General features: G+C 39.1%; 1 protein-coding gene across 6 annotated transcripts in view; it reads right to left on the reverse strand.

Annotated features, from left to right (window-relative positions):
* Positions 1-25,328, reverse strand: part of MAST2 (microtubule associated serine/threonine kinase 2) — a 192,418-nt gene that overhangs the window by 142,307 nt on the left and 24,783 nt on the right. Inside the window, exon 1 of one of the 6 annotated variants that reach the window (XM_027683079.1) lies at positions 9,998-10,197. The exons of the other annotated variants lie outside the window; for them this stretch is intronic. Within the exon in view, the coding sequence (XP_027538880.1) occupies positions 9,998-10,021 (24 nt within the window). The 5' untranslated portion in view covers positions 10,022-10,197. Of the gene's footprint in view, positions 1-9,997; positions 10,198-25,328 lie in introns of those variants that run through there. 6 annotated transcript variants of the gene reach the window in all.

The raw sequence follows: 25,328 nt of genomic DNA on the forward strand, positions 1-25,328 counted from the left end.
CCTTTGTCCTACACATGCCCTTTCTATATTATAAAGGAAAAAAGAAAATATTGCAAATATAATGAACAACCTACTGCTGCAACGACCTTCAATTTTTGGCAGAAAGCTAAAGCAACAGATTTCATCCCCTGATAAAACCTAGGATGAGTCTATTTATAACTTCTGCATATAAACACTGTATTTAAAAAGAACCTAACTTAAGGTTCCGAAGAATTTCATGAGATATATAAAAGAAATCAAACTTCATCGAGAGCTGTGTTTATGAGGGGATATCAGCCAGACATCCTCAAGTGTGCAAATGCAACAACAACGAGAGCCCGGATCGTGGGCTGCCTACCACAGCTTGATGGAGTGTTCCTGTTCCCACAGTTATGACAGCTGCAAAGCCAAAAAAAAAAAAAAGTCTCGGCACAAGCACACAGGTTGGCGGTGCTTAAAGGAATAGAGATTTACACGGCAATCTTTAGCTGATCTTCATGCTAAGTGACCGAGTCACATGAGCTAAACACATCATTGTAAAGTCAGCTGAAAGCAGATACAACTCAATCCCATTCACCAGGCTTTTTCTGATCCTCTGCGGAGCGAGTGTGGTCTTTTATTGTGAGTAGCTAATAAATCCTCATCTCGCCGTACCCTCCTTCCATCTGCCGTTTTAAACAAGGGAACGCTGAGCGAGGTCTGCAGCGCCTTTGTGCGCTCCAGAGAGGGCAGGCAGCTCATTTGCATGGAGTATAACTGTACCACATAAAAACCTGCGCGCTAGTGAAAACAACTCCATGAGCCACTTGATTTTAAAGGAACAGCATCTTCTTTGGCAAACACGGCTGGGAAAGCATCGAGCCACGCGCAAAAACTCCGCGGGAGGACTCGAGAATATGTCACGGGGGGGGAAACAGCAAGAGAACAAATTCAGATGAAGCTCTGTTTAAAAGCAGACAAACGTAAAATGATGGTAGTTCTTTGCTGTGATAATATTTATGATGGATGTCAATATCATTTCCTGCATTTTGCTATCAAATGAGCTTCCTCAGAAAAATATACCAAAGACTAACTTCAGTTATCAGACATTACTGTCAAACAAATGCTACTTTTACTTCAAAAAAATCCCATAGAAACAAAACATTTTGGCATGCTTGTACAGACACATTACATGCATTTTGCATTTGATTTCAGTCTACACTACATTTCAGAAATATTTATATTAGTCCATGCACTAACCAGATCATTGATCTTACCTCTTCTGACTAAGGTCACCAGCATTAAACAACACATTCTGTGAGAGGAATCAAGGAATCTTAACCATTATACAACACCATTCACATTGTATTCTCTTCCTAAATCGGCCACTAAATGAAAATATTTAAGCCAGATAACAGTAGTATATAACCATAACTTATTTCCATAACATAACTGAAAGCATTCTTATTGGCACATATATATCTAATCCTTCTTGGATTTACCGTAATATTCAGACATTGCCAATTCTCAGGATGTCTACACAAGTGACTTGTAATTGATTGAGGCTGGCATGAGTCTCCAAATACCATAAGAATCATCTGTTCTCTTCCAAATTTCAAGCTTTCTTGGGGAGGATGCTTTCAAATTGGCTGCCTGCCACACTCACCCAGCTTCTGGGGTAGAGAGGCCAATCAGGGCTGCTGCAAAAAAGCAGGCATGGCTTTTCCTCCAGCTTCCCTCTCTCCCTCCCTTTCTTCAGTGCAAATAACATTTATTTAAGTGTCAGATCAAAAACCACAACCAAAAACATCCTGAATGTGGTGACCACCTCCTCCACCCTCCTGTTTAACTAGTAAGACTCATCCACTCTCACTTTTTCTTCCTTCCACAAAGTCCACCACAGAAAAGCAATGATGAAAGAGGGTGGGAGAAAAACACTCAGTACCAAACCGGATCAAGCAAAGGACAAATGGAATTTAAAAGCAACTCCCTGACATGGAAAATTTTTCTTACAAAATACTACCTTTAGAAATGTATCCATCATTTTACCAAGAGATTACACCATCCTCACACATTCATTTTGACATCTTAAGAAGTGTGCAGGTAAGTCTCCAATTAAAGATGACAAAGTATTTGTATAAGACATTACACTAACAGATATATTACTGAAAGATATTATGGAAACTGAAGTACACTCAATAAAGTTTTATCAATTATATAAAAAAGTTAATTATAAAACAAATCCCTCAAACAGTTTTCAGATGCAGTCAGTGCTTTGAAAAAGTCTAATAAAATACTCGTTTATCAGAAGAAAAAAGCAAAATAAGGTTGTGTAATATTTGAATCCTTTAAGAATTACAGTACCTATCTTAGCACTCAACTTCACTAAAAAAACTGGAAGGGAGATAAAAAAAGGGAATTCAAAGTTGGTTCACCAAGAACTTTAGCAAGCTCCTAACTCAATTCTTCCTTCCTACATCAAATTAACAAATCTGGAGAAAATTTTGCTTTTCTCTGCAGTAACAAGAAAAGATAAAGGGTAGGGTAGTAGTTGGATCACTTGGACATAATCCAACCAATATTTGGCTGCAGTGCTCTTTATTCAATCCTGATTTGAAGACATCAAGAAATGGAAAGAGCCATGAACTTCCAGAACGTTCAGCAAGGGTTAGCTGGGTAAGTGGGGAAGGACAGCTTATCAGCTTGCCAATACTGGGATGAATGAAAGAAAGGAGGCTAAGAGTAATTTCCAGAGAAACAGAAGGAGGCACTGCTTTACACAACAGTCACACTGGGCTATTTCTTGCTGTGAAAAGCTGGGGGAAAAAAATCATCGCTAAAAGCATTTGGACAAATTCATTGAAGAATCTGCCAAGACCCCTTAAAAGAAGAAAATACACTGAAGAAGACCCAGATTCACAAGTGTTCTGGGAAGAGACTCTGCCTTAAACCCCTGCTATCTGAGATAAGCTACTGGGCTCTGCCAGTGTAATTGTTCTACATTTTTATCTAGGTAGAAAGTACAAAGGTAGTGCTTGCTGAAGACAACAGTGTCTTGCATCCTACAAGGCATCAACTCCAAAAAGGACCAAGGTGTAATGGTGAATTTTGTAAACTGGAATTCTACAAATAGTGTGTGGCTATGACAGTTCAAGTAAGCACTGTGCAGACCAAAAGAACTTACACGTTGTAAATGAGTGGTATTGTCTCTGGATATGACATGGATGACATCAGCATGGAAAATCATGTCTGTCACTTATATTTCAAGATGAATATTGAGAAAATGAAAGATCCAAAATAAATGTTTTCAGGGTAGAAAAATTGGGGTTGAAAGACTTCAGGTACTCAATCTCCTTTAAATATCACAGGAAAGACCACAAGTATGACAAGTCATTGAAGAATATTAGGAGGACCTGAAATTTTACTCCTTACATAGTAGAGAGCCACCAACTCTCCCTCTCAGAGCAAAATGCTAGGAGAGGTCTGTACTTAAGATTTCAGTCAGCATTTCATTTCTTTTTATAAGACAAAATCTCTTCTCACCCGTGCTGATTCAGACTTCATTCCACTGCCTGCTACCAAAATCTATTACTTCTCTGTCTCATAGAAGAAAAAATCTGAGAGGTTAGAACATTTCCAGTCCGAAGATGACTGGAGTTTTCCATCCATTAGCTTCAGTACAATCAAAACACCAATTCTTTCAGCTGTTCTGTAGCCTGCAGGTTTTCAAACAGCATCAGTGGAAGATGACCAAGGGCAGACCAATTTCACAGTCAGGAAAGCAATGACCACAGGAAGTCTCTGTGAAACCGTGCAACTGTTCCTGTGTTCAATACATTTTACTAAAACATAATTGAGAAATTGTGAATAAGCTATTATCCTATTACTCACATTTTCTGCTCACCAAAGCAACTGCAAAGGGGGATAAATAAGAAAGGAGTCTATCTACTATATTAGAGAGTGCATTTACATATGCACAAAGACATATCTGTGTGGAATCACGTCTCATCTCTGAGCTGTGTTCAGTTTGCTTATTGTACTACCTATGCTGAATATAAAATACCTTTTATGTATCTTAAATTGTAATTGAAATTTGAGGTGTATTTCAGGAATCACTCAACATTCATGAAAAAAAAGAATCAACTAAAACACGAAGAGAGAAATTCATTTTGCTGTGACTTCCTAGTCCTTTCAGTTTTTTGGCACTGCATCCTGACATCTTTTGTGGTTTATGCTGTTGGATCAGAATGGAAACTTACCATCACCATAAAAGCAAAGCCAGTAAAAGTTATCTTAGCAATCAAATCATCAAACTGTGGATCATAAATGTGTGTACTCTCCAGTACTGCATAAATGAACCCAATAGCTGCATACCTTAAACTCATAACATGAGAGGTCTAAGTCCACTTGCATTGACCAGTCAAACTTTTGACATTTTGTATTAACTACAAAACTACCAAAAAGTCTCTCACACAACTGGAACCCCATCATTGGAGACGTGGTGTGAAGGACATCAACACCACACAACAGGATGATCCTGTGATGAAGACCCATTCCTGCTTTGCCATACAAAGAATACCCCCATGTAAAAATCAGGCTAAAAAACCCAACAGCTTTTCATTCATCTGCTTTTTATTACATATTTTATGATCAAGGAGCTTTTTGAACCAATTCCCTGATCTAAGATACTGAGATTGAAAATTCACATTTTTCATAATTCAAATTTCATTATAGTTCTTATTCTATTTAGTCAAAACTAAAAGCAACAAAACATCAAGCTGTGGCAAACCTTAAAGATATAACACTTCCTTTACATAACATATTGTCAGCCGGGAAAAAAGATCACTTTCCAAAATATTATCAGCTGACAATTTCAGCAGAAATTCTTTAAGTCTTCGGTAACATTTGTCTGTGCAAAAACAATGAGCCAAATGTTTCACTGTCAATCTGAAACTTAAGTGCTCGGGGTTTTTTTATTTATTTTGATCAAGTTATGTTTATCTGGGGATTTAAAAATGTGTCTCTTTGAGATACACTGACAGACTACTGAAACAAGGAGGTTGATGAAGTAACTTGTTTAAAAAAAAAAAATAAAACAGCTTGGCAGCCAACCTAAGGAAACTCGCCTGACAGCTTGTCTGAATTTCTTCTGCATTTCTTGCCTATTTACAAGATTCAGTTTGATAAACTAAGACCTTTGGAGCAGAGCTGTGCATTAGCAATGAACCATAGCAGGAACTCATCCTGAACCACCACTTATGAGGCTTGGTCCCAGGAAAAAGAAATGCTGCAAAAAATGTCTAAAATCCTCAAGGTTTACACAATACTCAGGCTTTCACAGCGCATTTTCTGTTTCCAGTTTGTTAGGTTTGGATTCCTGGGCCAGACTGGCCCATCCCCCACGCCCAGTGCCTTATGAAAGGCGGCACCTCCCACTCATCTTCCATACAAATGTAAATTTGCTGCCGACAAGGGTGGAGGAAGGAGTTCATTCATCTACAGACCGACTGTTTTCATACTGTACCACAGAAGGTATATTCAGAAGAGACACCAGACCAGCTTCCAGGCAGAAACAAGTTCCTTGGCTCAAGCCCCTTTTAAAGCTAACACCTTCAGAAAGGAATCTTTAATTAAACTGTAATATTTAGAGCAATTGCTAAATTCACTATGCAAACATTCATGTTCTGGAGTTGAACTGCCATTGGAACACAATGGAAACCAGCTTTTCAGATGCTACGTTTCAAATACAACACCATTCTTCAAACAAACATTTTTTTTCTGACTGGCAGAAAAGCCTTTTTCAAGGTTTGCTGTAAATTTAAACCTGAAGAAAATACATTTTGATGACATTACCAAAATCAGGATTCTCTTCCTTTATTATAAGACAACCCTCATGCTTTAGAGGACTTAAAACATCAGCAGCCAATACCTCCAATCAGAACGGCAACAAACCCAAAGCTCAGGGACCCAATACCATCTCATGTGTTTCCCTAGTAAAGGTATTGACTTAAAGGTTTTTAGAAACAAAGCCTACAGTTTCCAGAATCCCACAGGAAAGACAACATGAATCCAGTTAGCCCCAGAACTGTTTTGTCACAGAATTTGCTTTGATAGAGCTACAGATTACAGACAGATCTCATATCTAATGCAACCACATGCTGAGAAATATCCCCAAAATTTTACTATACACAAAACATTTCCTCCACTATCCACACTCCTGACTCTTCCTGCAGCCTCACTGTAGTTTGCATATACAGACTTCCCTTTTCTGTAAACTCCTCCCAAACTTTTCTGCTTCCGATTCTTACTTCACCAATTAAGCCACATTTGACTTCAAAGTACAAGCTAGACAATTTTTATACAGAGATATCACTTCCTTTTCAGAGTTAACAGGGATAAATTGCAAAGGTATGAAACTCTACCAAGCTGTATTTCACTGTATCTTCCTCTCTGTAGGATATTTGTCATTTTGGAGAGTCAGTTCTTCAGAACAAACACTTGATGCTTCACAGAACATGGAACCTCTTCTATTACACTAGCATAACATTTACAAATAATGACTCACACTGCCATACACACTCATTCATTAGGGAAAAAAGCAATGAAGAAAAATGCCATGAAAGTCAACAACTGATTTTTCTTTAATTATTCTGCTCAGAACAGAGTCTACAGCACTGAATATATTTTTCCAACTTAATTCACATGCAATTCATTTTAATACACCATGAATTTTACCTTCACTTCCAGCTGACATTAAAGTGTTTGAACAATTCTCCAAAGGCTGTACCATTTTGCTGGCCTAAGACCAACATGATATACATTCAAACACTGCCTTTGAAATAAATATTGAAGACAAGTCAAAACATTTGTAGTTTAGAGGGCTTTACTCTCCCCTACTCTCCTTGTTTATACCTGACTAAGCTTACACTGATACCTAGGGAGACATCTCACAGCAGTTTTTTCCTGATGGATTCTGACAGTTTTTTATTCTTCTATTTCCGGTCTCAGACAAAACTTTGCTATTGATTTCTCACAATTTTGTCATCCCTCAAACTGGATTAGTTAAAAGCTGTTCATTTTTTATAGAGATCCCATTTCCCAACATTTATCCACTGAACTAGAACAATAACTGTAAGAAAGATATAAGAATAAATTCATTCAGGATTTCAAAGATTTACAGTGCAATGATATTTTTTTTGATTCTTCATCTCCCCAGGATCCACATCAGACCTTCCCATTTTTGTAAATTCTCCCATTGTGTGGGTTTTTTCCTTTAAAAGCTCTTTTTCATTTTTAAAAAAAGTAGAGGCATAATAATAATTTGTCAATCTCAAACTTTTTTTGGTTTTGTTTAACAGAACCAATTACATTCAGTCAGGAGAAGAAACAAAAGACAGTAAAATTGTTGACTTAAAGCCTCAAAGAATATTTCTCAGGGGAAAAGTATGACATTAATTATTTTAAAAGGCACGTGAAGACAACCTCCTTTAGTAAAACTAGCAGGTCAAAAATGCTTGGATTTCAAATTAATATGCAAATATATATATTTTACATTTCTCGATACAGTTACACTTTACTCCAAATTAAAGTCAAACACAAAATTCTTGTGCATGACACTACAATTCTGTCATGTCCAGCAACAAACACTTCATAAAAGCAAGCATGCTTCATTACAGCAGCAATATATATATACAGTATATGTTCTTTAAAGCATTCAGACATACTACTGAATTACTAATATCACACTGACCAAAGCAGTTGAAATCTTTTGTTCTTTGTTTAAAAAAATAAAATCTGAGCTCACCAGAAAAAATTGAAATATGATTTTCATGCATCATTTGAATTGTCACCTGGGCTTTTGTCTCTAGAACTGACAGAGAATATCAATGTGTTAATTGAAACAAGCAGTATGTAATCCACAGGACATCTTTAGCATATGTTTCCTTCCAAGGGCTGACAAGAGCTTTCTTGGATTTCTCAGCACTAGAGCCTGACGTTTCCATTTTCAAGCTAAAAATATGAACAAAAATCTTACACGTTTACATAAATATGTATTTTCCCAGCAGTATCCTTCCACAGGAATCAGACACACTATATCAGTTTTGAGACCTCGAAAAATAAAACAGGAGTGTGGTAACATTGGCATCAAAGTGTTGAAACCCCCATCTTTAAAGTCGTATTTCTCTTCATAATTCAGAGGGCCAGAAAAATAAATCCAATCAGAAATCTAGCTCCAAGATGGAACATACTTACTGATGAAGGAGAATGAGATAGTGGATGTAACAAGGCAAAGCTCAATACTCAAAGCTATCATAATTTAAAATTAGACATAATTATCCTTAACAAAACCAGGCACTGTGGAAAGGGGCTTTGGAACAGCTGCTCCTCTTCAATTTAAATGCTCATTTGTTTTACATTGACCTAGAAATCAGTATCCTCCTAACCAAAAGCCAATTAGATAATAGTCTGTCTTTCAAGCTTGTAGAATACTAATTTTTTTAATGTCTTTAGTAGTGAAAAGCAAAGAAATAAACTGCAGATGATGCCACAAGAGTGCTCAGCTCCAATATGCACAACAGAAACGTGAGGGTTCCCTTCTCTCCTCTCTAGAAGGTCAGATTTACAGTCCAGGGAAGACATCCATCACTTCCTTGTGCTGACCCTACAGTGCAGTCCCAGCTTGGGACAACCACAGGATGCTGCAAAGGCACCACATGGAAAGGTCTTCAGTTTGCTGGAGTAACATCCCATCACTCCTTCCACAGTAAAAAGTAACATGTCAAACTGACAACAAGGAAGCATTTCAAGAAACATTTTCAAAATCTGCCCTTCCAACCTTGCCCAGAGTTAGGTCACTAACACCAGTGTTTTTGGAAACAGAAGGATGCCAGATTCTTTCAGTACTGCAATAAAAACAAGCTGCTTCTCAAGCAACAAGAATTAAAAACACACAGTTTCTTGCAGACTTGAGTTTGCCTTTTTGCCACTTGCTCCCTCCCGTAGTCCTGAGAGAGGTAACTCTGGCTCTCCTATTTTACTTCCACCCAACTGGGGACAGCACCTCCCCCAGCTAATCAAGCACTCTCATATTTGAGTGTCAACCAGTGCTGCCAAACCACAATAAACAATGAACTGACTGTCACCGAGAGAATGTGAGGAGGTGTCTCCTACTCTATTCCAATTCTTATATTATTGCAATTACAGTTATTTTTGACATTTCTTCTTCTTTTCAAGCCTGGATGAAATTGGCCAATGGTTTGGAAGTTACCAGGAAAGAAGGAACAATGGAAGAAACTTTGATTTCCTACCACTGCTCAGTATTTCTGGCAGTCATGACCATTCATACCATTACTTTCAATTTTGGTTAAAGCCAATGCCAAAAATACATATTCATCTACAGATCTGTTCTAGCTCAAAAGAGACAAAATGATGGTAAGTGCCAGTTTGATTACACTCAAATACAAAGCCATAAGATTTCTTGGTCTTCTGAGCCTTGGCAGCATCCCTAGAGAAAATTCTTTCCATGAAAAAAGTAGAGCCTAATCTAAATGCATCAACAAAATAAGCTTTTCAGAAGGCCAGTATCATACTGAGTCTGACAGGATCCAGCACAAAACCAATTAACACAGGAAACTACATTAGAAAACAGAGAATTCAATTCTACCAATTCAATTCTACGTCTTCATAGAAGAAAAACACTGACAGTCATCAGTAGCAATTCACAGTCCCATGCTGAAAAAGAACCTGCTAATGCAAAAGGTGAACGTTTTAATATTGAAAGGAGCCTTCCAAAACTGCTGAAGTTGTGAAGTAAACAAGCCTATATTGACAAGAGTGATCTCACAGCACAACACTAATCTGTACAGTCAAGGTGGAATTCAAGGGAAGGAGAAGCTCTTTGCAGAATAGGTAATGAAGCTGAAGAAGCCCCTGTCTCCTTAGGTTTCCTTCCGAAGTCACTGAAGTAGAAAGCAACTACATCTAAGTGTGAGCTGCAATGGACTAAACAAACACAACAACAGCAGCATTCTAAATATACCTCAAAGTTCTCAGACATCAGCATTAACAGTTGATTGTAGCAGTTTGCTCTCTGTCCTCCTGTGCTCCTGAATTTCCCACACTGGCAGCCCCCGTTCCTTCTTTGTCCTGCCTTCAAATCTGCTTTTGCAACAGGAAGCAGGGGAAAAGCCAAAGTCCATTCCTACCCAGCCAAACAAGTAAGCTGATTATCAAGGAAGTTTCAGAGCAGCTAGGATGATGTCAATCCCAGGCAAAATAATTATTTCAGTCCTGTATCAGCTTTTCCAAAGAACAAGCAGAAGTAACATCAGTTGTTGAGATTTTTACGGGGGGGAAAAAAAAGGTTGAAAATAAGTCACTGTGGTTCCTGAGAAGAGTTCTTCTGTGCTTTGGATGGGAGAGGTGGAGGTTGAGGTGTTCAAATTACTGCTTCTGCTGACCACGTAAACATATCAATTGTTTAGAGATTTTAACTTGACTTAAAACTACATTTCTAAAACAATGTATTTCTATGAAGCAGCAAAACTTTCTGGGTTAAGAACCTGCCAATCAATCAAATTTTTAAAAGTAGCTGTCAGAAGAATTGTTAGTGAATATGACCTTTCTGTGTCAACAGAACAGCCATGCATATAACATTAGATATAAGGAAGAAATTATTCACTATGAGGGTGGTGAGGCACTGGAACTCGTTGCCCAGACAAGCTGTGGCTGCCCCATCCCTGCAAGTATTCAAGGCCAGGTTGGATGGGGCTTTGAGCAACCTGTTCTAGTGGAAGGTGTCCCTGCCCATGGCAGGGGGTTGAAATAAGATGATCTTTAAGGTCCCTTCCCACCCAAACCACTCAATGATTCCATGATTTTAACTGGTGACTTAGAAATAAATATAAAACCTCTGCTGACAAACATACTGTAACAGCAGAGTATAAACAATGAGGTTGGCACTGTCAGGGTGATCTGAATGACTTGCTCTATGTACACACATGTTAATGCAACCAAATGGTAAATTACACTCATAAGAATTAGGATTCAGGCAACTACAACATGAAGGGAACATCTGCAATTCTGTAACAAGATTGCTCATGGATGCTGTTTTTTAAATATTGGTACCTCATTTGCCTGTTTCCAGTCCTCCAACTATTTTAAGCAATTGGATATACAGCACAAATAGTAGTTCACATGTTTCATCTTTGAATTATTTTAAAACTATGTCACTATCTCCTTTTACTCACAGAATGAACAACCCCCTTTATTCCATTCCTAACCACTCTGCTTTCCTTTTAACCACTTTTAATTCTTAATCAGGGGCAAGTGTGGGGAACACTGCATTTCTCTGCTTGAAGAAGAGATCCTTAACCTCTTGATAAAGGTTGTGGGTTTGATGCCTGTATGGGCCATTCACTTCAGAGTTGGACTCGATGATCCTTGTGGGTCCCTTCCAACTCTGAATATTCTGTGATTCTGACTCAACTTGGTTCTTTGGAGACTATAAAGATTCAAGTCTCTTTGCTGACGTTCCTTGCTCCTCAACAAGCCTTCTCTTTCTAAATCAGTTCTTTTTTTTTGAAACTGAAAGCAACTTTAGCAGATTTTTTGACTGGTTTTAGCTCTGCATACCTCTATTTCTGTTTCAGCCTTTAGGGTGGTTTTTTTGACTTACACTTCAAGCCAGAACTGAGCCTTGCTAACTGTTACTCCTCCTCCCATGGGATCTTTGCTGGAGCTTGATCTGTCTTATGAAACAGTCACTGTAACATGTAAAGTCTACTCTCCTCACATACCAGCATTTTGTGGGATTAAAGTAACTATTGGTAAAACATACAGTAGATAGGATAATAATTATTATATGCTTTCCACGACTCTGAACTGGGGGGTTCAACACAAACAGAAGCTTGTAACAAAAAGCACAAGCTCAATCATGTAGCTTAGGTGAAACAGGAGTTAAATCAACTTTATCCATTTTATGTAACACAAAACTGAGTTTAACCAACATTTCACTGCTTGGTCCAGAATGGCAAATTGTGGTTACCTACTTCTGAACCACCAAACTACTGGAGAAGTTTCCTGATGTGCAAGGAAACATTGAGCTAAAAATTACTAACAATTGTCCATGACTATTGTCAGATGGAGATTTCATACAGTGCAGGCAAAGTTTGATGATAAAAGCCTTGTTGATAATGGGACAAAAAAGAAACCCAATAGCAGATGGAAGGGCATGGATCATTAATGAACTCCACTGAAAAAGCTGAGCACCATCACACCTTTCCCTTGAAATTAGTGCAATTTATGGTAAGCCAGGGGGAAGAGCAGCAGTTCACCTTTTGCTTATGGAAAAATAGAGATATTCAGCAATTAGAAGGTAAAGGATATCTATCACTTCATTGCAGAGCCAAGTTTAATGGCCAAGCACCCTTCCAATTAAACAGGTTTGAATCCATTCTTGACACTTTCCCAGGAAGCTGATGCCACAGATTTGTCTGACAAAAAACCCACAAGGAACAGGGTGTCCCAAGGGTTTCAACACCTCTCATTTATACAAAGATTTGCTGCCATTTTATTTTTAAATCTAATATATATGTATGTATATACATATACACAATAAACTGACTTCTAAATAACTTTTATCATAAAAAAATAAGAAGATAAGCAAGCCACTCAATTTATTAGAGTGCTCCCTTGGAATTATGTTGGCACATAAATCAGCTGTTTTGTTTGTGGATATTACCTGATATTCATACATGTTCATATCAGCCATCAGAACGTCTGATTTTCTTTCTACTCTGTCTCGTATAATTCAACTACTTCTCAGTCAGCGACATTTTAACCACAATATGTAAATTATACCAAGGAAGTAAACATGTCAGCAGGCAAGTAATCATATGGAAAATAAAAGATGTCACTGTCAAATATTCCACTTTAAACAGCTGCCTATTTAATCAGGATTGATGTTGATGCCTGATCAATATAGTTTGGCAATGCTGACATGGTACTTTTCCTCTCAATTCAGATAGTTCTGCATCTTCATGACAGTTGTTCCTCTTTCTTTCAAAAACCTCATCAGTTTATCTTGCCAAACTTCTCCACCTCATTAGCTTATATTTTGTTCTAAGATTTAAGAAATAACTTTGATAAGAAATGCATGCATTTTAAATTCATAACACTCTACATTTTACTTTGTTTTGAAAGAAAACATTCGATAAGTGAATTTTAAGGCAAAACATCAAAAGTTTACCTAAAACCAAACAAATAGCTATCAATAGATTTAATAATACCCACAAATTTTTACTTTTTACATTGCATACAGTCATTTGAGCAGAGTCAAAGAGATTGTGGATCAAAAGGCCGTGACTCAGAACATCATTCATTTAGCAATTCTAAATAGTAAAGAAATAAAAGGTAGTACCAGAACTAGTAACTGTACAAATTTTGGGCAGCAGTAAAGCTACAATACAAGATACAACTCTACAGCTTTCACACTAAGATTCCCAGACCAGTAGTCCATAGCCCAAAGGATTGACAGTGGAGAAGAATTAAAGAGGTCACCGTAGAAATATAGTTGTGCACAAAGCAGCCCAAATTCACAATTAGCCAGAATTTTCTGGCTATCATCAAGTCATAAGAAATTAATATTACTGTGGTGAGGGGGTTTTTTCTAGGGGTAGGGGAAGCCATGCAGAAAAATAAACACTTCTGAGAAAACACAGGAGGGAAAGGAGAGCTCAGGAACATCGAACAGGCAGGAGGGGTCTTCAAAGGGATTCCAGCTCATGTCAGAGCCAGCACAGTGTGCAGAGCTGAGAGAGAACCCAAGGTTAGCAGCACTGGGGAAATGCAAGCAGTGATCAATGCTCCAACCTTTGCCTTCAACCCTTGGATCCTCCACACTGTGATAAGCACCTTGACCTATTTCCCTTGACAACAGCTCATCCATTAAATTAGTTCAATTAGCAATATTTAGAAAATTCGAGATGCAAATTTGCCAAAAGTACCTCTGCAGGCTTAACTACTTGAAACACACGTCACGGTATCTGATGAGGTGGGTTTGTGTGAGAGATTTAGTGCATGCACTGGTAACTTTGTGTAAACAATCACAGCGGTATTCTCTGTGTTAAAGGTATGCAAATTTATTATTGCTAATTGCTAATTTTATTATTGCTTATTGCAAATTTTGAGTGAAGACAAATACAGAAACCATGTTAAACCTGAAGTTTCATGTTTTATTTAAACTCCAAGGCAGAGAATTTTAATTCCAAGTTTCACATAATAATCTGTTTTCATGGACAAACTATGAACCCTGCCATAGGAGTTCATCATATAACTACTTTTAGTGTCACTATGCTGTATGACCACATTAAAATAATGAGGTTTGAACATTCCAATCTTCAATTAGAGCTTTGTGGCTTCAAGCACTTAAAGAATAAATGTTGCCATTAACCTAGACCTTACCCCTCAAATATGCACCAAATATATTAACAGTGTTACTGAATCATGAGGTCATTGTGAAAATGTAAATCTCAGTGGATTCCATCACAAAGCAAAATCTTGAGGATTTTAATAGGATATTATTTAAGGTATAAAATTAAAGTCTCTCATTAAGTGATCTCAACAGCTCATTTAATTTATCAGGCTCAAAAAAAATATTTTAAAGGTTATTTTAGGTTAATTACATTTCACATCCTTTTATGACAGATCTGAAATCCAGCACATCTTTCAATCCTCTGTTACAAACATTCCTCCTTGCCAATAACAGAGTTCACACTGACACATATTTTTGCATACTCACACTACAGTCTCAACATGTCAGTGTTTTATATTCATGATGAACATAAAATCTTTCTTTTTAATGGAAACTTGGTCATTGCAATAAATAGCAAAAGCAGAAGCCCCTCAGTCAGTTGTTCCACACTATTTACTAATAAAACAGCTCAGGTAGCTGGTTTATTTTGAACACATACAACACCCTCTCAGCAAATTTTGCATTATACACGTAGGTGGCCACAAGTGCTTCCAGTGGAAAAAATTCAGATCCATCAAAAATGCCACAATACAGGAATTCTCCTCATCTGTTCCTACAATATACAATTTGAAACAAACACTTGGCCACTATTTATCCTAGTTTCTGTTCACAAAAGGTAAGAACTACAGATATTGACTGTAAATCAAGCTTGCTAATGTAATGTTTATTCTGAATTCATACCTCATGTTTCTCACAGCACAAGGAGCCTGCAGTGCCCAGCAGGGAAGAGTCTGAAACTCACAATTAATGCAGAAATGCTCGGGTTAGCAATAAAACACAGCAAGGCCAGGTAAGAGATCACGGTATGCCTCAACTTTTGAACAACTGACTTGAAAATTTAAATATCTTGAACACAATCAGAAAAAAAAAACAAAATTATACCAGCACTCTATAAACAGCAACTGCACCATCCATTTGAGCTCCAAACATTTGCCAACCATAATAAACTGAGATTTACAGAAAGTCTGTGAGGTGTGCTTTACTTTCAGTTCTACAGGTGACCAAGGGACTTAACCTCTCTGTATCTTAGTTTATCAAAGTTCAGATATCAGGACTGTTGCATAAGTCTCAGGTTTTAGCAGCGTGTTTTCACTTACAAGGCTACCCTTATCTCTGCCAAGAGATTTCACCTCTCCCCCTCCAGTAATCTCAAGGTAATAAGGATTTTAGATTAACTGTTAGGAAAGGTTCTGAGCTGCAGCTCTTCAGAGGCGATGCACATAAACCACTGTATTCCCACTGTCCTCCAAGTGGTAAAATAAGCAATCACTGTGTCTCTGTGGCTGAAACTGGATGGCTGGAAAAACACATTGCATGGCATGGATAAACCAAAATGACACAGTACAGGAAGACATACCAAGCAAAAACCAGCCAAACAGAGGATTATGCTACTAATTTACAGAGCATCTCCAAAACTTTTGCTTAGTCGAAATGCTGTGGGGGATTAGTACAGACATCCTGAAGCTCAAAACAGTTTGCATTTCTGGAAGAAAGCAGTTTGAAACTTTTTTTGAAATTTGAAATTTTTTAAGACCAACCCTCTTATTATCACATCCTAGGAAACAGTTTTGAGAAGTATTACCAGACACAGAAGGCAGCCATGTTAAAATACTAAATGCAGATATCTCACAGTGCCTTTCTATGGAAATACCTGCCAAAAATCACCACAATAAAACAGCCGATTTTCAACTGCTTTAAATTAAAAACCAGAACTTTTATTATCCATATCATTATGTAGGTCATTAAGAACCACAGAACAATACTCATGAAACTAAGCCTCACTCAGCAACAATGTGTGTTCAAGATAGACTGAATAACTATACTTTAAGTTCCCCACAGCTTCCCAAGCAAAAAAGCTAATTTCCCATGCACACTGCAGCAGTTTCTAACTTTACACGTACAGTAGTGCTGCTGTCAGGAAGAGGACTGACTGCATGTGCCAAAAATCAATTCAACATATTCACAGACAAAAAAAAATAACATGCAGCATCTGAAGATAATGAGAACTGCAATCATTCAAACTGACAGTCTAGTGCCTAACAATTATCACAAGGCAAGCTTTATGAATTCATATTTCCTACAATGACAAGCCTCAGGTTACACAGAAGGGTGTTCAAATTTTCTTTCTAATATGAAAATCTCCTTTAAGCCAATGAGTCCACTCCAAAATGGAATTCACTTAACTGAAGTGAGTAGAAAGATGCTGACTGTGTTTAGTAATATGCTGAAGTTTCTTCAGAGCAAGATGCTGACTACGTTTAAGTAATATGCACTATATAGTAAATATAACTTTAGTACAGAATTTAGCACAATTATTTCCTGTTCTGTACATGAATTATTCAGAACGAAGTTTCCTAGTGAAAAACCAATCAGGACTATCAGTTTTGGATGCCACTGTGAAGCATGTGACCTGAATCTATCATGAAAACACATAGAATCATAGAATCAGCTGGGTTGGAAGGGACCTCCCAGATCATCAAGTCCAACTCTTGATCCACCACCACCGCAGTTACCAGACCATGGCACTAAGTGCCACATCCAGTCTCATCTTAAAAACCTCCAAGAACAGAAAATCCACCACTTCTCTGGGTAGCCCATTCCAATGCCTGATTACCCTTTTTGTAAAGAATTTCTTCCTAATATCCAACCTAAACCTCCCCTGGCACAGCTTAAGACCATGCCCTCTTTTCTTACTGATAGTTGCCTGGGAGAAGAGACCAACCCCCCCCTGGCTACAACCTCCTTTCAGGTAGTTGTAGAGAGTGATGAGGTCTCCCCTGAGCTTCCTCTTCTCCAGACTGAACAACCCCAGCTCCCTCAGCCTCTCCTCATAGAACTTGTGCTCCAGTCCCTTCACCAGCCTTGTTGCTCTTCTCTGGACCTGCTCCAGCCCCTCCATGTCCTTCCTGAACTGAGGGGCCCAGAGCTGGACACAGCACTCGAGGTGTGGCTTCACCAGCACTGAGTACAGGGCAAGAATCACTTCCCTGGACCTGTTGGCCACACTGCTCCTGATCCAGGCCAGGATGCCACTGACCTTCTTGGCCACCTGGGCACACTGCTGGCTCATGTTCAGCTTCCTGTCAATCCACACTCCCAGGTCCCTTCCTGGCTGCTCTCCAGCCACTCTGTCCCCAGCCTATGGGGCTGCCGGGGGGGGGGTTGTTGTGGCCAAAGTGCAGGACCCGACACTTGGCCTTGTTGAACCTCATCCCATTGGAATCAGACCATCTCTCCAGCTTGTCCAGGTCCCTCTGCAGAGCCCTCCTGCCTTCCAGCTGATCGACACTCCCCCCCAACTTAGTGTCATCTGCAAATTTGCTAATGGTACACTCAATCCCCTCATCTGAATCATCAATAAAGATATTATAAATAGAACTGGTCCCAACATTGATCCCTGGGGACACCACTAGTGATCAGCCACCAACTGCATGCAGCCCCGTTCACCACCACTCTCTGGGCCCGGCCCTCCAGCCAGTTCCTAACCCAGCACAGAGTGCCCCTGTCCAAGCTGTGGCTGCAGCTTTTCCAGGAGAATGCTGTGGGAGACAGTGTCCAAGGCTTTGCTGAAGTCCAGGTAGACACATCCACAGCCTTCCCCTCATCCACCAGGCGAGTCACCTGGTCATAAAGGAGATCAGGCAGGTCAGACAGGACCTGCCCCTCCTAAACCCGTGCTGGCTGGGTCTGATCCCTTGTCCATCCTGTAGCTGTTGTGTGATTGCACTGAGGATGATCTGCTCCATAACCTTGCCAGGCACTGAGGTCAGGCTGATGAGCCTGCAGTTTCCCGGGTCCTCCTTCCAGCCCTTTTTGTGGATTGGAGTGATATTCACCAACTTCCAATCATCTGGGACCTGCCCAGTGAGCCAGGACTGTTGGTAGATGATGGAGAGTAGCTTGGTGAGCTCTTCCACCAGCTCCCTCATCACCCTTGGGTGGATCCCATCTGGTCCCATAGACTTGCAGCTCAGCAGGTTGCTAACTGTTCCTCCTGGATTACAGGAGGGCTGTTCAGATTCTTATCTCTTTCTACAGAAACCAGCTGTCCTCAGGACAACCTGTCTTACTGTTGAAAACTGAGGTAAAGAAGGTGTTAAATACCTCAGCCTTTTCCTCATCTTTGATAACTATATTCCCGCCCATGTCCAATAAAGAACAGAGGTTTTCCTTGCTCCTCCTTTTGCTATTGATGTATCTGTAGAAGGACGTTTTGTTATCCTTCACAGAAGTGGCGAGATTAAGTTCAAGTTGTGCCTTTGTCTCCCTAATTTTCTTTCTACATGACCTAACTATATTCCTAAACTCTTCCTGAGCAGCCAGGCCTTTTTTTCCATAATCAGTAGGCTCTCCTCTTTACACTAATTTCCTTCAAAATCTCCCTGTTCAGCCAGACCAGTCGTCTTCCCTGCCAGCTTGCCTTTTGGCACACTGGGACAGCCTGCTCCTGGGCTTTCAAGACTTCCTTCTTGAAGCATGTCCATCCCTCCTGGACCCCTTTGTTTTCAAGGGTTATTTCCCAGGGTACGCTCTGAACTAGCCTTCTGAATAGGCCAAAATCTGCCCTCTGGAAGTCCAGCGTAGAGCCACAGATTATGCTGATGGTGAAGTAAAAGTTGAGCAACTTGCAGTCCGATTTAAAAGCCAAGAAATGGCTAATTCTTTCAAGAGGAGGTTTGAAGAATGCCAGCTAAGCTTGTCAGAACTACAGAAAGGCCGCTTATCTCTGGCATCCGGACTGTCAAAGGACACCAACCCTGTTGTGTATTTTGAAGTTTCTGCTAATGATGAATTTAGGACACATAACCATGGAGCTATTTTCAAATACTGTCCGAAGAACTGCTGAAAATTTCAGAGCCCTGTGCACAGGAGAGAAAGTATTTGGATTCAAGAACTCCCGCTTTCACAGAATAGTCACTGACTTTGCATGTCAGGGAGGAGATAAAACTCACCATGATGGAACAGGTGGACCGTCAATTTATGGAACAGCATTTCAAGATGAGAATTTTGACATTAAACACATGATACATGCATTTTTGTTTTCCTACCAGAGACACCTTAAAAGCTGTGACAAAGGTAAGTCCCTGCAAGCATTCTAAACACTGCCCAATGACTAGAACTTGCTCCCTACCTCTTCCTCAAGCCCTGTCCAAATTCCAAAATTGATAATGTACCCAAGCTCTCGAAAATTCACCAACAGACTCTGCAGCGTATGTAAATGCAAATGTCTAATTAGTATTCATAAACTTAGACTTCACACATGGTCTTAATTTGGAAATCCACTTACTTCCCATCTCAGGTCATTACAATTACAACTGACAATTTAAAATGCAATTTCCATGGCTTCATACAGTAATAAAATCCATTCATTCATTCAGCCATAGTTTCTGCTGTCTTCTCCTTTTCTAATATAAAAATATTAAATCCTACTTGTATAGTCAAGTATTGAAAGTCCATTACTCTCTGAAACAATTTATGGCCTTTATCAACTGTAACTTTAATGATTAATCTTAAACAAAAATATTTTCAGCTGTATTGAGCAACATTTAAATAGTCAACCTAAAAGTAACATTATCTATGACAAAACATTTTGGGAAAAGAGCAGCTTTCGGTTTCAGAAGACACAAATGAAAATGAAGTTTTCCCATCAGATTCAAATGCCTGCTTCCATACTAAGTATCCAGGCAACCAGCAGGAGGTAGTGCTATGCACAACTGGCATTAATGATTTGTCCCCTAACTAGCATTGTATTTTTCTATAAAAAGACAGAGATTACATCTAATTCTTTTGTGAGGAGATAGAAATCAAAGCTCTATGTGCTCACATCGAGCAGAGAGGTGGAGAGTGTGGTGGAAGATCAGATATTGTGGCTTGTAAACTAATATTTAATTTGCTAGTCATATACATGGTATCTGCTGGTCAGTACAAATTCTATTCCTTCCAAGACCTCATCCCTGTGAGATTAACAACCCAGCTGCCCGTGTGCATAAAGCAGAGATCCTAAATAATAACCAGTAAACCCACTAAAGCACTGGGGACTAAGCAGGAGAGTGAGAGACAGAATTTTCTTTTATAACCAGGAGGGGTTTTGAAGCAGAGTATAAAGCTGGAACTCTCAGTTCCACTGCACTCCACCAGGCCTTTTGAATTATTAACTTCCGTACTGAACTGATGAGCAACAGAGAACTAAGGTCTCCTTTTGGCCACAGGAGAGCATCCCTGGCTCCAGCCCGGGCCGCCCCGGAGCCCCGGCGAGGTTCGGTGCGGGAAGTGCAGCTCCCCGCGGAGGGACGGCCGGGGCTGCAGCGCCACCGCCAGCCCAGAGCCGGGAGCACGACACGGCTTCCCACACAAAAAAAATTAGCAAACTGTTTATAAAATGACCTCCAAATAAATTTTTTTTAAATAAATTTTGTTTTATTCATAGCTATCCTAGCATTCATCTCTCTGTTGCCAGAGAAATGACGTTGCAAACCACGGTACAGCATCACGATACGGAGAGAATTCATAGTCCAGCTAAAGGAAAAAAGCTGGTTATTAGCAAGTGATTCCTGTGGGATACGGTCCCAGAAATAACATACCCGTGCTGTAAAACAACTAACAATTACCAGGATCTCTAAAAACGTTTGACGAAAGCTCGTTTGGATCGTGGAGCTCACGATTCCTGTCCCCAGCCCCGGCACACCAGCAGATGGCAACCCAGCTCCACAGACCCCTCCACAGGCTTGATTAAAACATAGCCATTAGATTCCACTTCCACGTGAATTTAAAGGGAATTACCTACAGTGCCTCACTCACTAATTCAAATCTGTAGCCAACCAGCCACTCTTCTTCACAGCCAGGAAAAACACAAATTTGAATTTTCTTTTTAATGAACACCATCCTGCACAGGGGAAATAAACTATTAGGGGAAGTTTATATTTTAGGTACAAGTGATTATATACCTAATATATCTACAATTAAATAAAAAAAGCAAAGGAGCAGAAGTTTAGAGAATAAATAGTAAATATTCTCTCCTACATCTAAAAAGCATACCCCAACTTGAACATCAAAAGTAACATGCCACAGCATGAAGTCTGGCTCAGCTACCAAGTTACTTGCTGAGCCAAGGACCCAACATCACAAGAACGACCCATTCTCCCCATTCCACTCGGTATTGCCTAATCCACACAGCTTTGGGGAACTAAACATTTGTAATAAATCAGCTGAACTGAAAGAGCAGCATCACTGCCTCAGTGTTATTCAACACAGGAAGTTCTTCAGCTTGTTAGTAATTTTGAGTCATTGCATTTGAGCCTTTCTACCCTCCAGATCATTATTATAATTCAAAATCTAAGAAGCTTGGGTTTTTAAACCATTTCTGCTAGAACACTAGGGAAAGGTGAGCCATCTGCACTTTGTACAACCACAGTGAATATGCCATAGCTTCATTTTGTTTAAATCATTACCTTAGAAAGCAAATGTAAACCTTAAGTCATTTGATTTTCTCTGAGATGAGACTGACCCTACAAGGAAATCTTGCAAGTCTGACGTCAGAGGATTAATAGAGCACCAAGTGCTTAATCAGCAGCCTTCATCTCTGAAGATGAAGAAATGGGTGTGACCACATCCCATGTGGTACAGAATATAAGGAAGAAAGTCTAATCTAAAGAGAACTGCAACCACCCAGCTGGAATCCTCAACCTCATTTTCAAAAGTTATGTTCAGTTTTTCAGTTCAAGGGGTACCTCAAGTTTCAGTTCTATACTGGGAGCACTTCAGAAAGCTGAAGCTTGTAAGTATTTAAAAAAAAGGTTTCAAAATCTCTTTCACCAACACATCTAAATTTCCACTGACAGGCTTCTTCAAATGTTTTCCTATCGCCACAGTTGGCAGAAGGAACACATATGATTTCTTATTCCTGGAACATCTCAAGCTTTTCCAGGCATTAGATGCTGAGCAATGCATGTAAGACATAGTCCTAATTAATGGGTTGCACACTGTCAGATATTTCTTTCACAAAACCCTGAAGACAGTGCTCGAGATGTTCTCTGAGGGACCAGGTGGTGGGACACACACACAAAAACCCCTCATCTCTCTCCACAAATGTAGACGCATATTCAGCATTAGTGCAGGTGCTCTAGTTGAGCATCCTGCCCTTAATAAGCATGAGGGGAAAATCATCCCTTGCCCACCCATAAATGCCCCAGCCCTGGAATATTAACACCTTACAGCATCACTTCTGGAAATTGATTTCATTCCCATTGAGTTCTGTCAAAATGAAGAGTTGCAAGAAAGACACTCCCAATCTATCTCCTCTACAACAATCAAACTTCTCTTCACAAGCTCCTTTTCCTTTCTAACATTTACAAACCCTGATGCTCTTCACACCTTTCTTCATAAGAGAATACATCCATATTCCTGATCTTTAACATCATCTCCCTTCAAAACACAGTGCATGTTCTAACTCTTTTTACAGCAGGGTAAAATTTCAAATAAATAAACCCCCAAATTAAGTCATAAAAGATTTTCCACAAAATTACCCTTCTGTTCCTTAAACACAAACTCTACATACATTCCCTGTGCCCACATCTTTTACTATATTTGGGTCTTGAGAGCAGGAAACACCACTGAGATGCCCACAGTGATGCTTTATGTCATTTCCTCTGATTACTTCCTCAGCTATTTTGGGGATTTAAAAGTCTTCACCAGAATTCAATCTCTTAGGATCAGAGCCATTTGTCTTAAGGGTTGATGATGAGCTGAAGGTCATGCTGTGAAATCCTCACATATATTTAGAAGGCACACAGATCAGATCAACACCTATCATTCCACAATGACAGCATTCACCCTGCCCTGGCTTCTTCCTCAAGTCAAGGATCTCATGGCAACTGCTGCACAGACATTAATCCACATTGTCACACATGTACAAGCTGAAAGATTCTGCCCAACAATAAATTGTGTTTATATAGTTTAGCAAGATAGAATTTGATGTATTTCCAGTTCTGGAGTCATTGCTGATAAGCAGCCTGGCTATCAGTCTTGTTCCAGAAGTTGCAAACTAATTTGTGAAGATTTGCTATTGTTACTTTATCTTCTTGTTTTGCGAATACTTTCAAAGCGGAAAAGAATGCAATTTAAGCACTATAAACAATCTGTAGGATTAGCAGTGGTTAGAAAGTAAAAAAAACCACATTACTGAATGCCAGCAAAGCAATTTAGCAAAGGAAATCTACTGTTACCTGCAGTGCCATAAAGATGGAGCAGAAACAATCAACAGAGCTTTGAGGATTCTGGCTTTCCCATACCACATTCCACTTCTCTCTAGCTATCCAACTATTGTATTATAACAAATAATAAAAAAATTAAATGCTCTACCAGTCAAGACTGGCATATTAAAATGACACTCTGCATTATTGAACCTACTCAACTCTTAATAGAGCTATTCTTCAAAGAAGATTAATTATACTGGCAAGAGACCTTTTGCTATTCTAATTTGTGAAACTTATTTCAATACCACAAGCATATTAAAACAGCTGCAAACGTGTAACTAGTTCCAAGATCCCAGGACTCCCTGCATTTAATTAGGTGTTCATCTTGTGACCAGCTCTTTAGTCATTGCTTTTGAAGCCCACTTGGCATAAAAATTTTTCATTTCTAGGCTTAATTAACTGCAACTGTAATGAACATACAGCCCACCATGAGACATGGAACAGTGACTGGATAGTTCAGCACCTAAACACCATCACAGATACAAATACTGGATTTATAGATTAATTTCTCTGCTTTACTTGTCTAAAATTCTGGGGTTTTTTGTTTTAAAGTAACTTATTGGCATTGTGTTTCACATCAGAATATTTGATAGACAACACAAACACTGCCATGACAAACTGAAAGCACATCATATTAATAATATGCAGAATCATAACACGCAAACATCTGCAGCTTGCTGAGCTGCACACAGCTGTTAAGCAACAACCTCGTATTCCAAATTAAATATCTGAGAATTAATGCTTTGTTTCAAAGCACAGTTATTTTCATTAACTTAAGCTATGAAGCTTCAAGGCATTTGCCTGCCTCTAGAGAACAGGCCTGGATTTTAACATCTCAATTTCTTTAATCTCCATCAGATAAATATACTTATATGCCAAGTTTCATATGAGCATTTTCCCTTTCTGTTGATACAGTTGAACTTAGAACCACCAGTAAGAACATAAATTTAAGGCAAACGCTGAACAGGCACCAAATTAAGACAAAATACAATTAAATCAGAAGAATTTCAATATAGTAGCATGTCTGAAAATGCCACAACTACAACTACTTCATTGTGAAATCAAAATTACATGTAACACAAATGAGTGGCTTTTTGAACTACAAAGATCTAAGTTTCCTTTCATAGCCTGGTGGTGCCAAACTGTCTAGGGTCCCCCAAAACAATTCTTTGGGCTAAATCCAAGGTACATCCTTTTACTTAAGGGGGTCATTGCTTCTAAACAGTCTTACAATGTTATATAAATTTATCCAGTTACTTGCAGCTCTCTAAGAAGAGCACACCAAAATATCCTCTTTTGAGTAAAACTTGTTACACAAGCAACTCTGTAGAAGTTTGGCAAAAAAGGATTTCACCTTTGCTTTTAATCCACTATTTACCAACAATTTCTGTTGCATATATGACTGCTCATAAGTAACTGTCTTTTCCTACTCCTGTATTTTTCTTCTCCTCACACTTCAGTGATTTTAGATATTTAGAAGTAATAAGGAACATCTGCAAACAAAATGTATGTTCCTTTTGGTGTGCAATTCAGACTTGACTGTAGCCACCTGACTGTGTCTCTCCCCACACAGAATACTCTCTTCT

Source organism: Neopelma chrysocephalum, unplaced genomic scaffold, assembly GCF_003984885.1.
Source record: "Neopelma chrysocephalum unplaced genomic scaffold, ASM398488v2 Primary Assembly neopelma1_64, whole genome shotgun sequence".
NCBI lineage: Eukaryota > Metazoa > Chordata > Aves > Passeriformes > Pipridae > Neopelma > Neopelma chrysocephalum.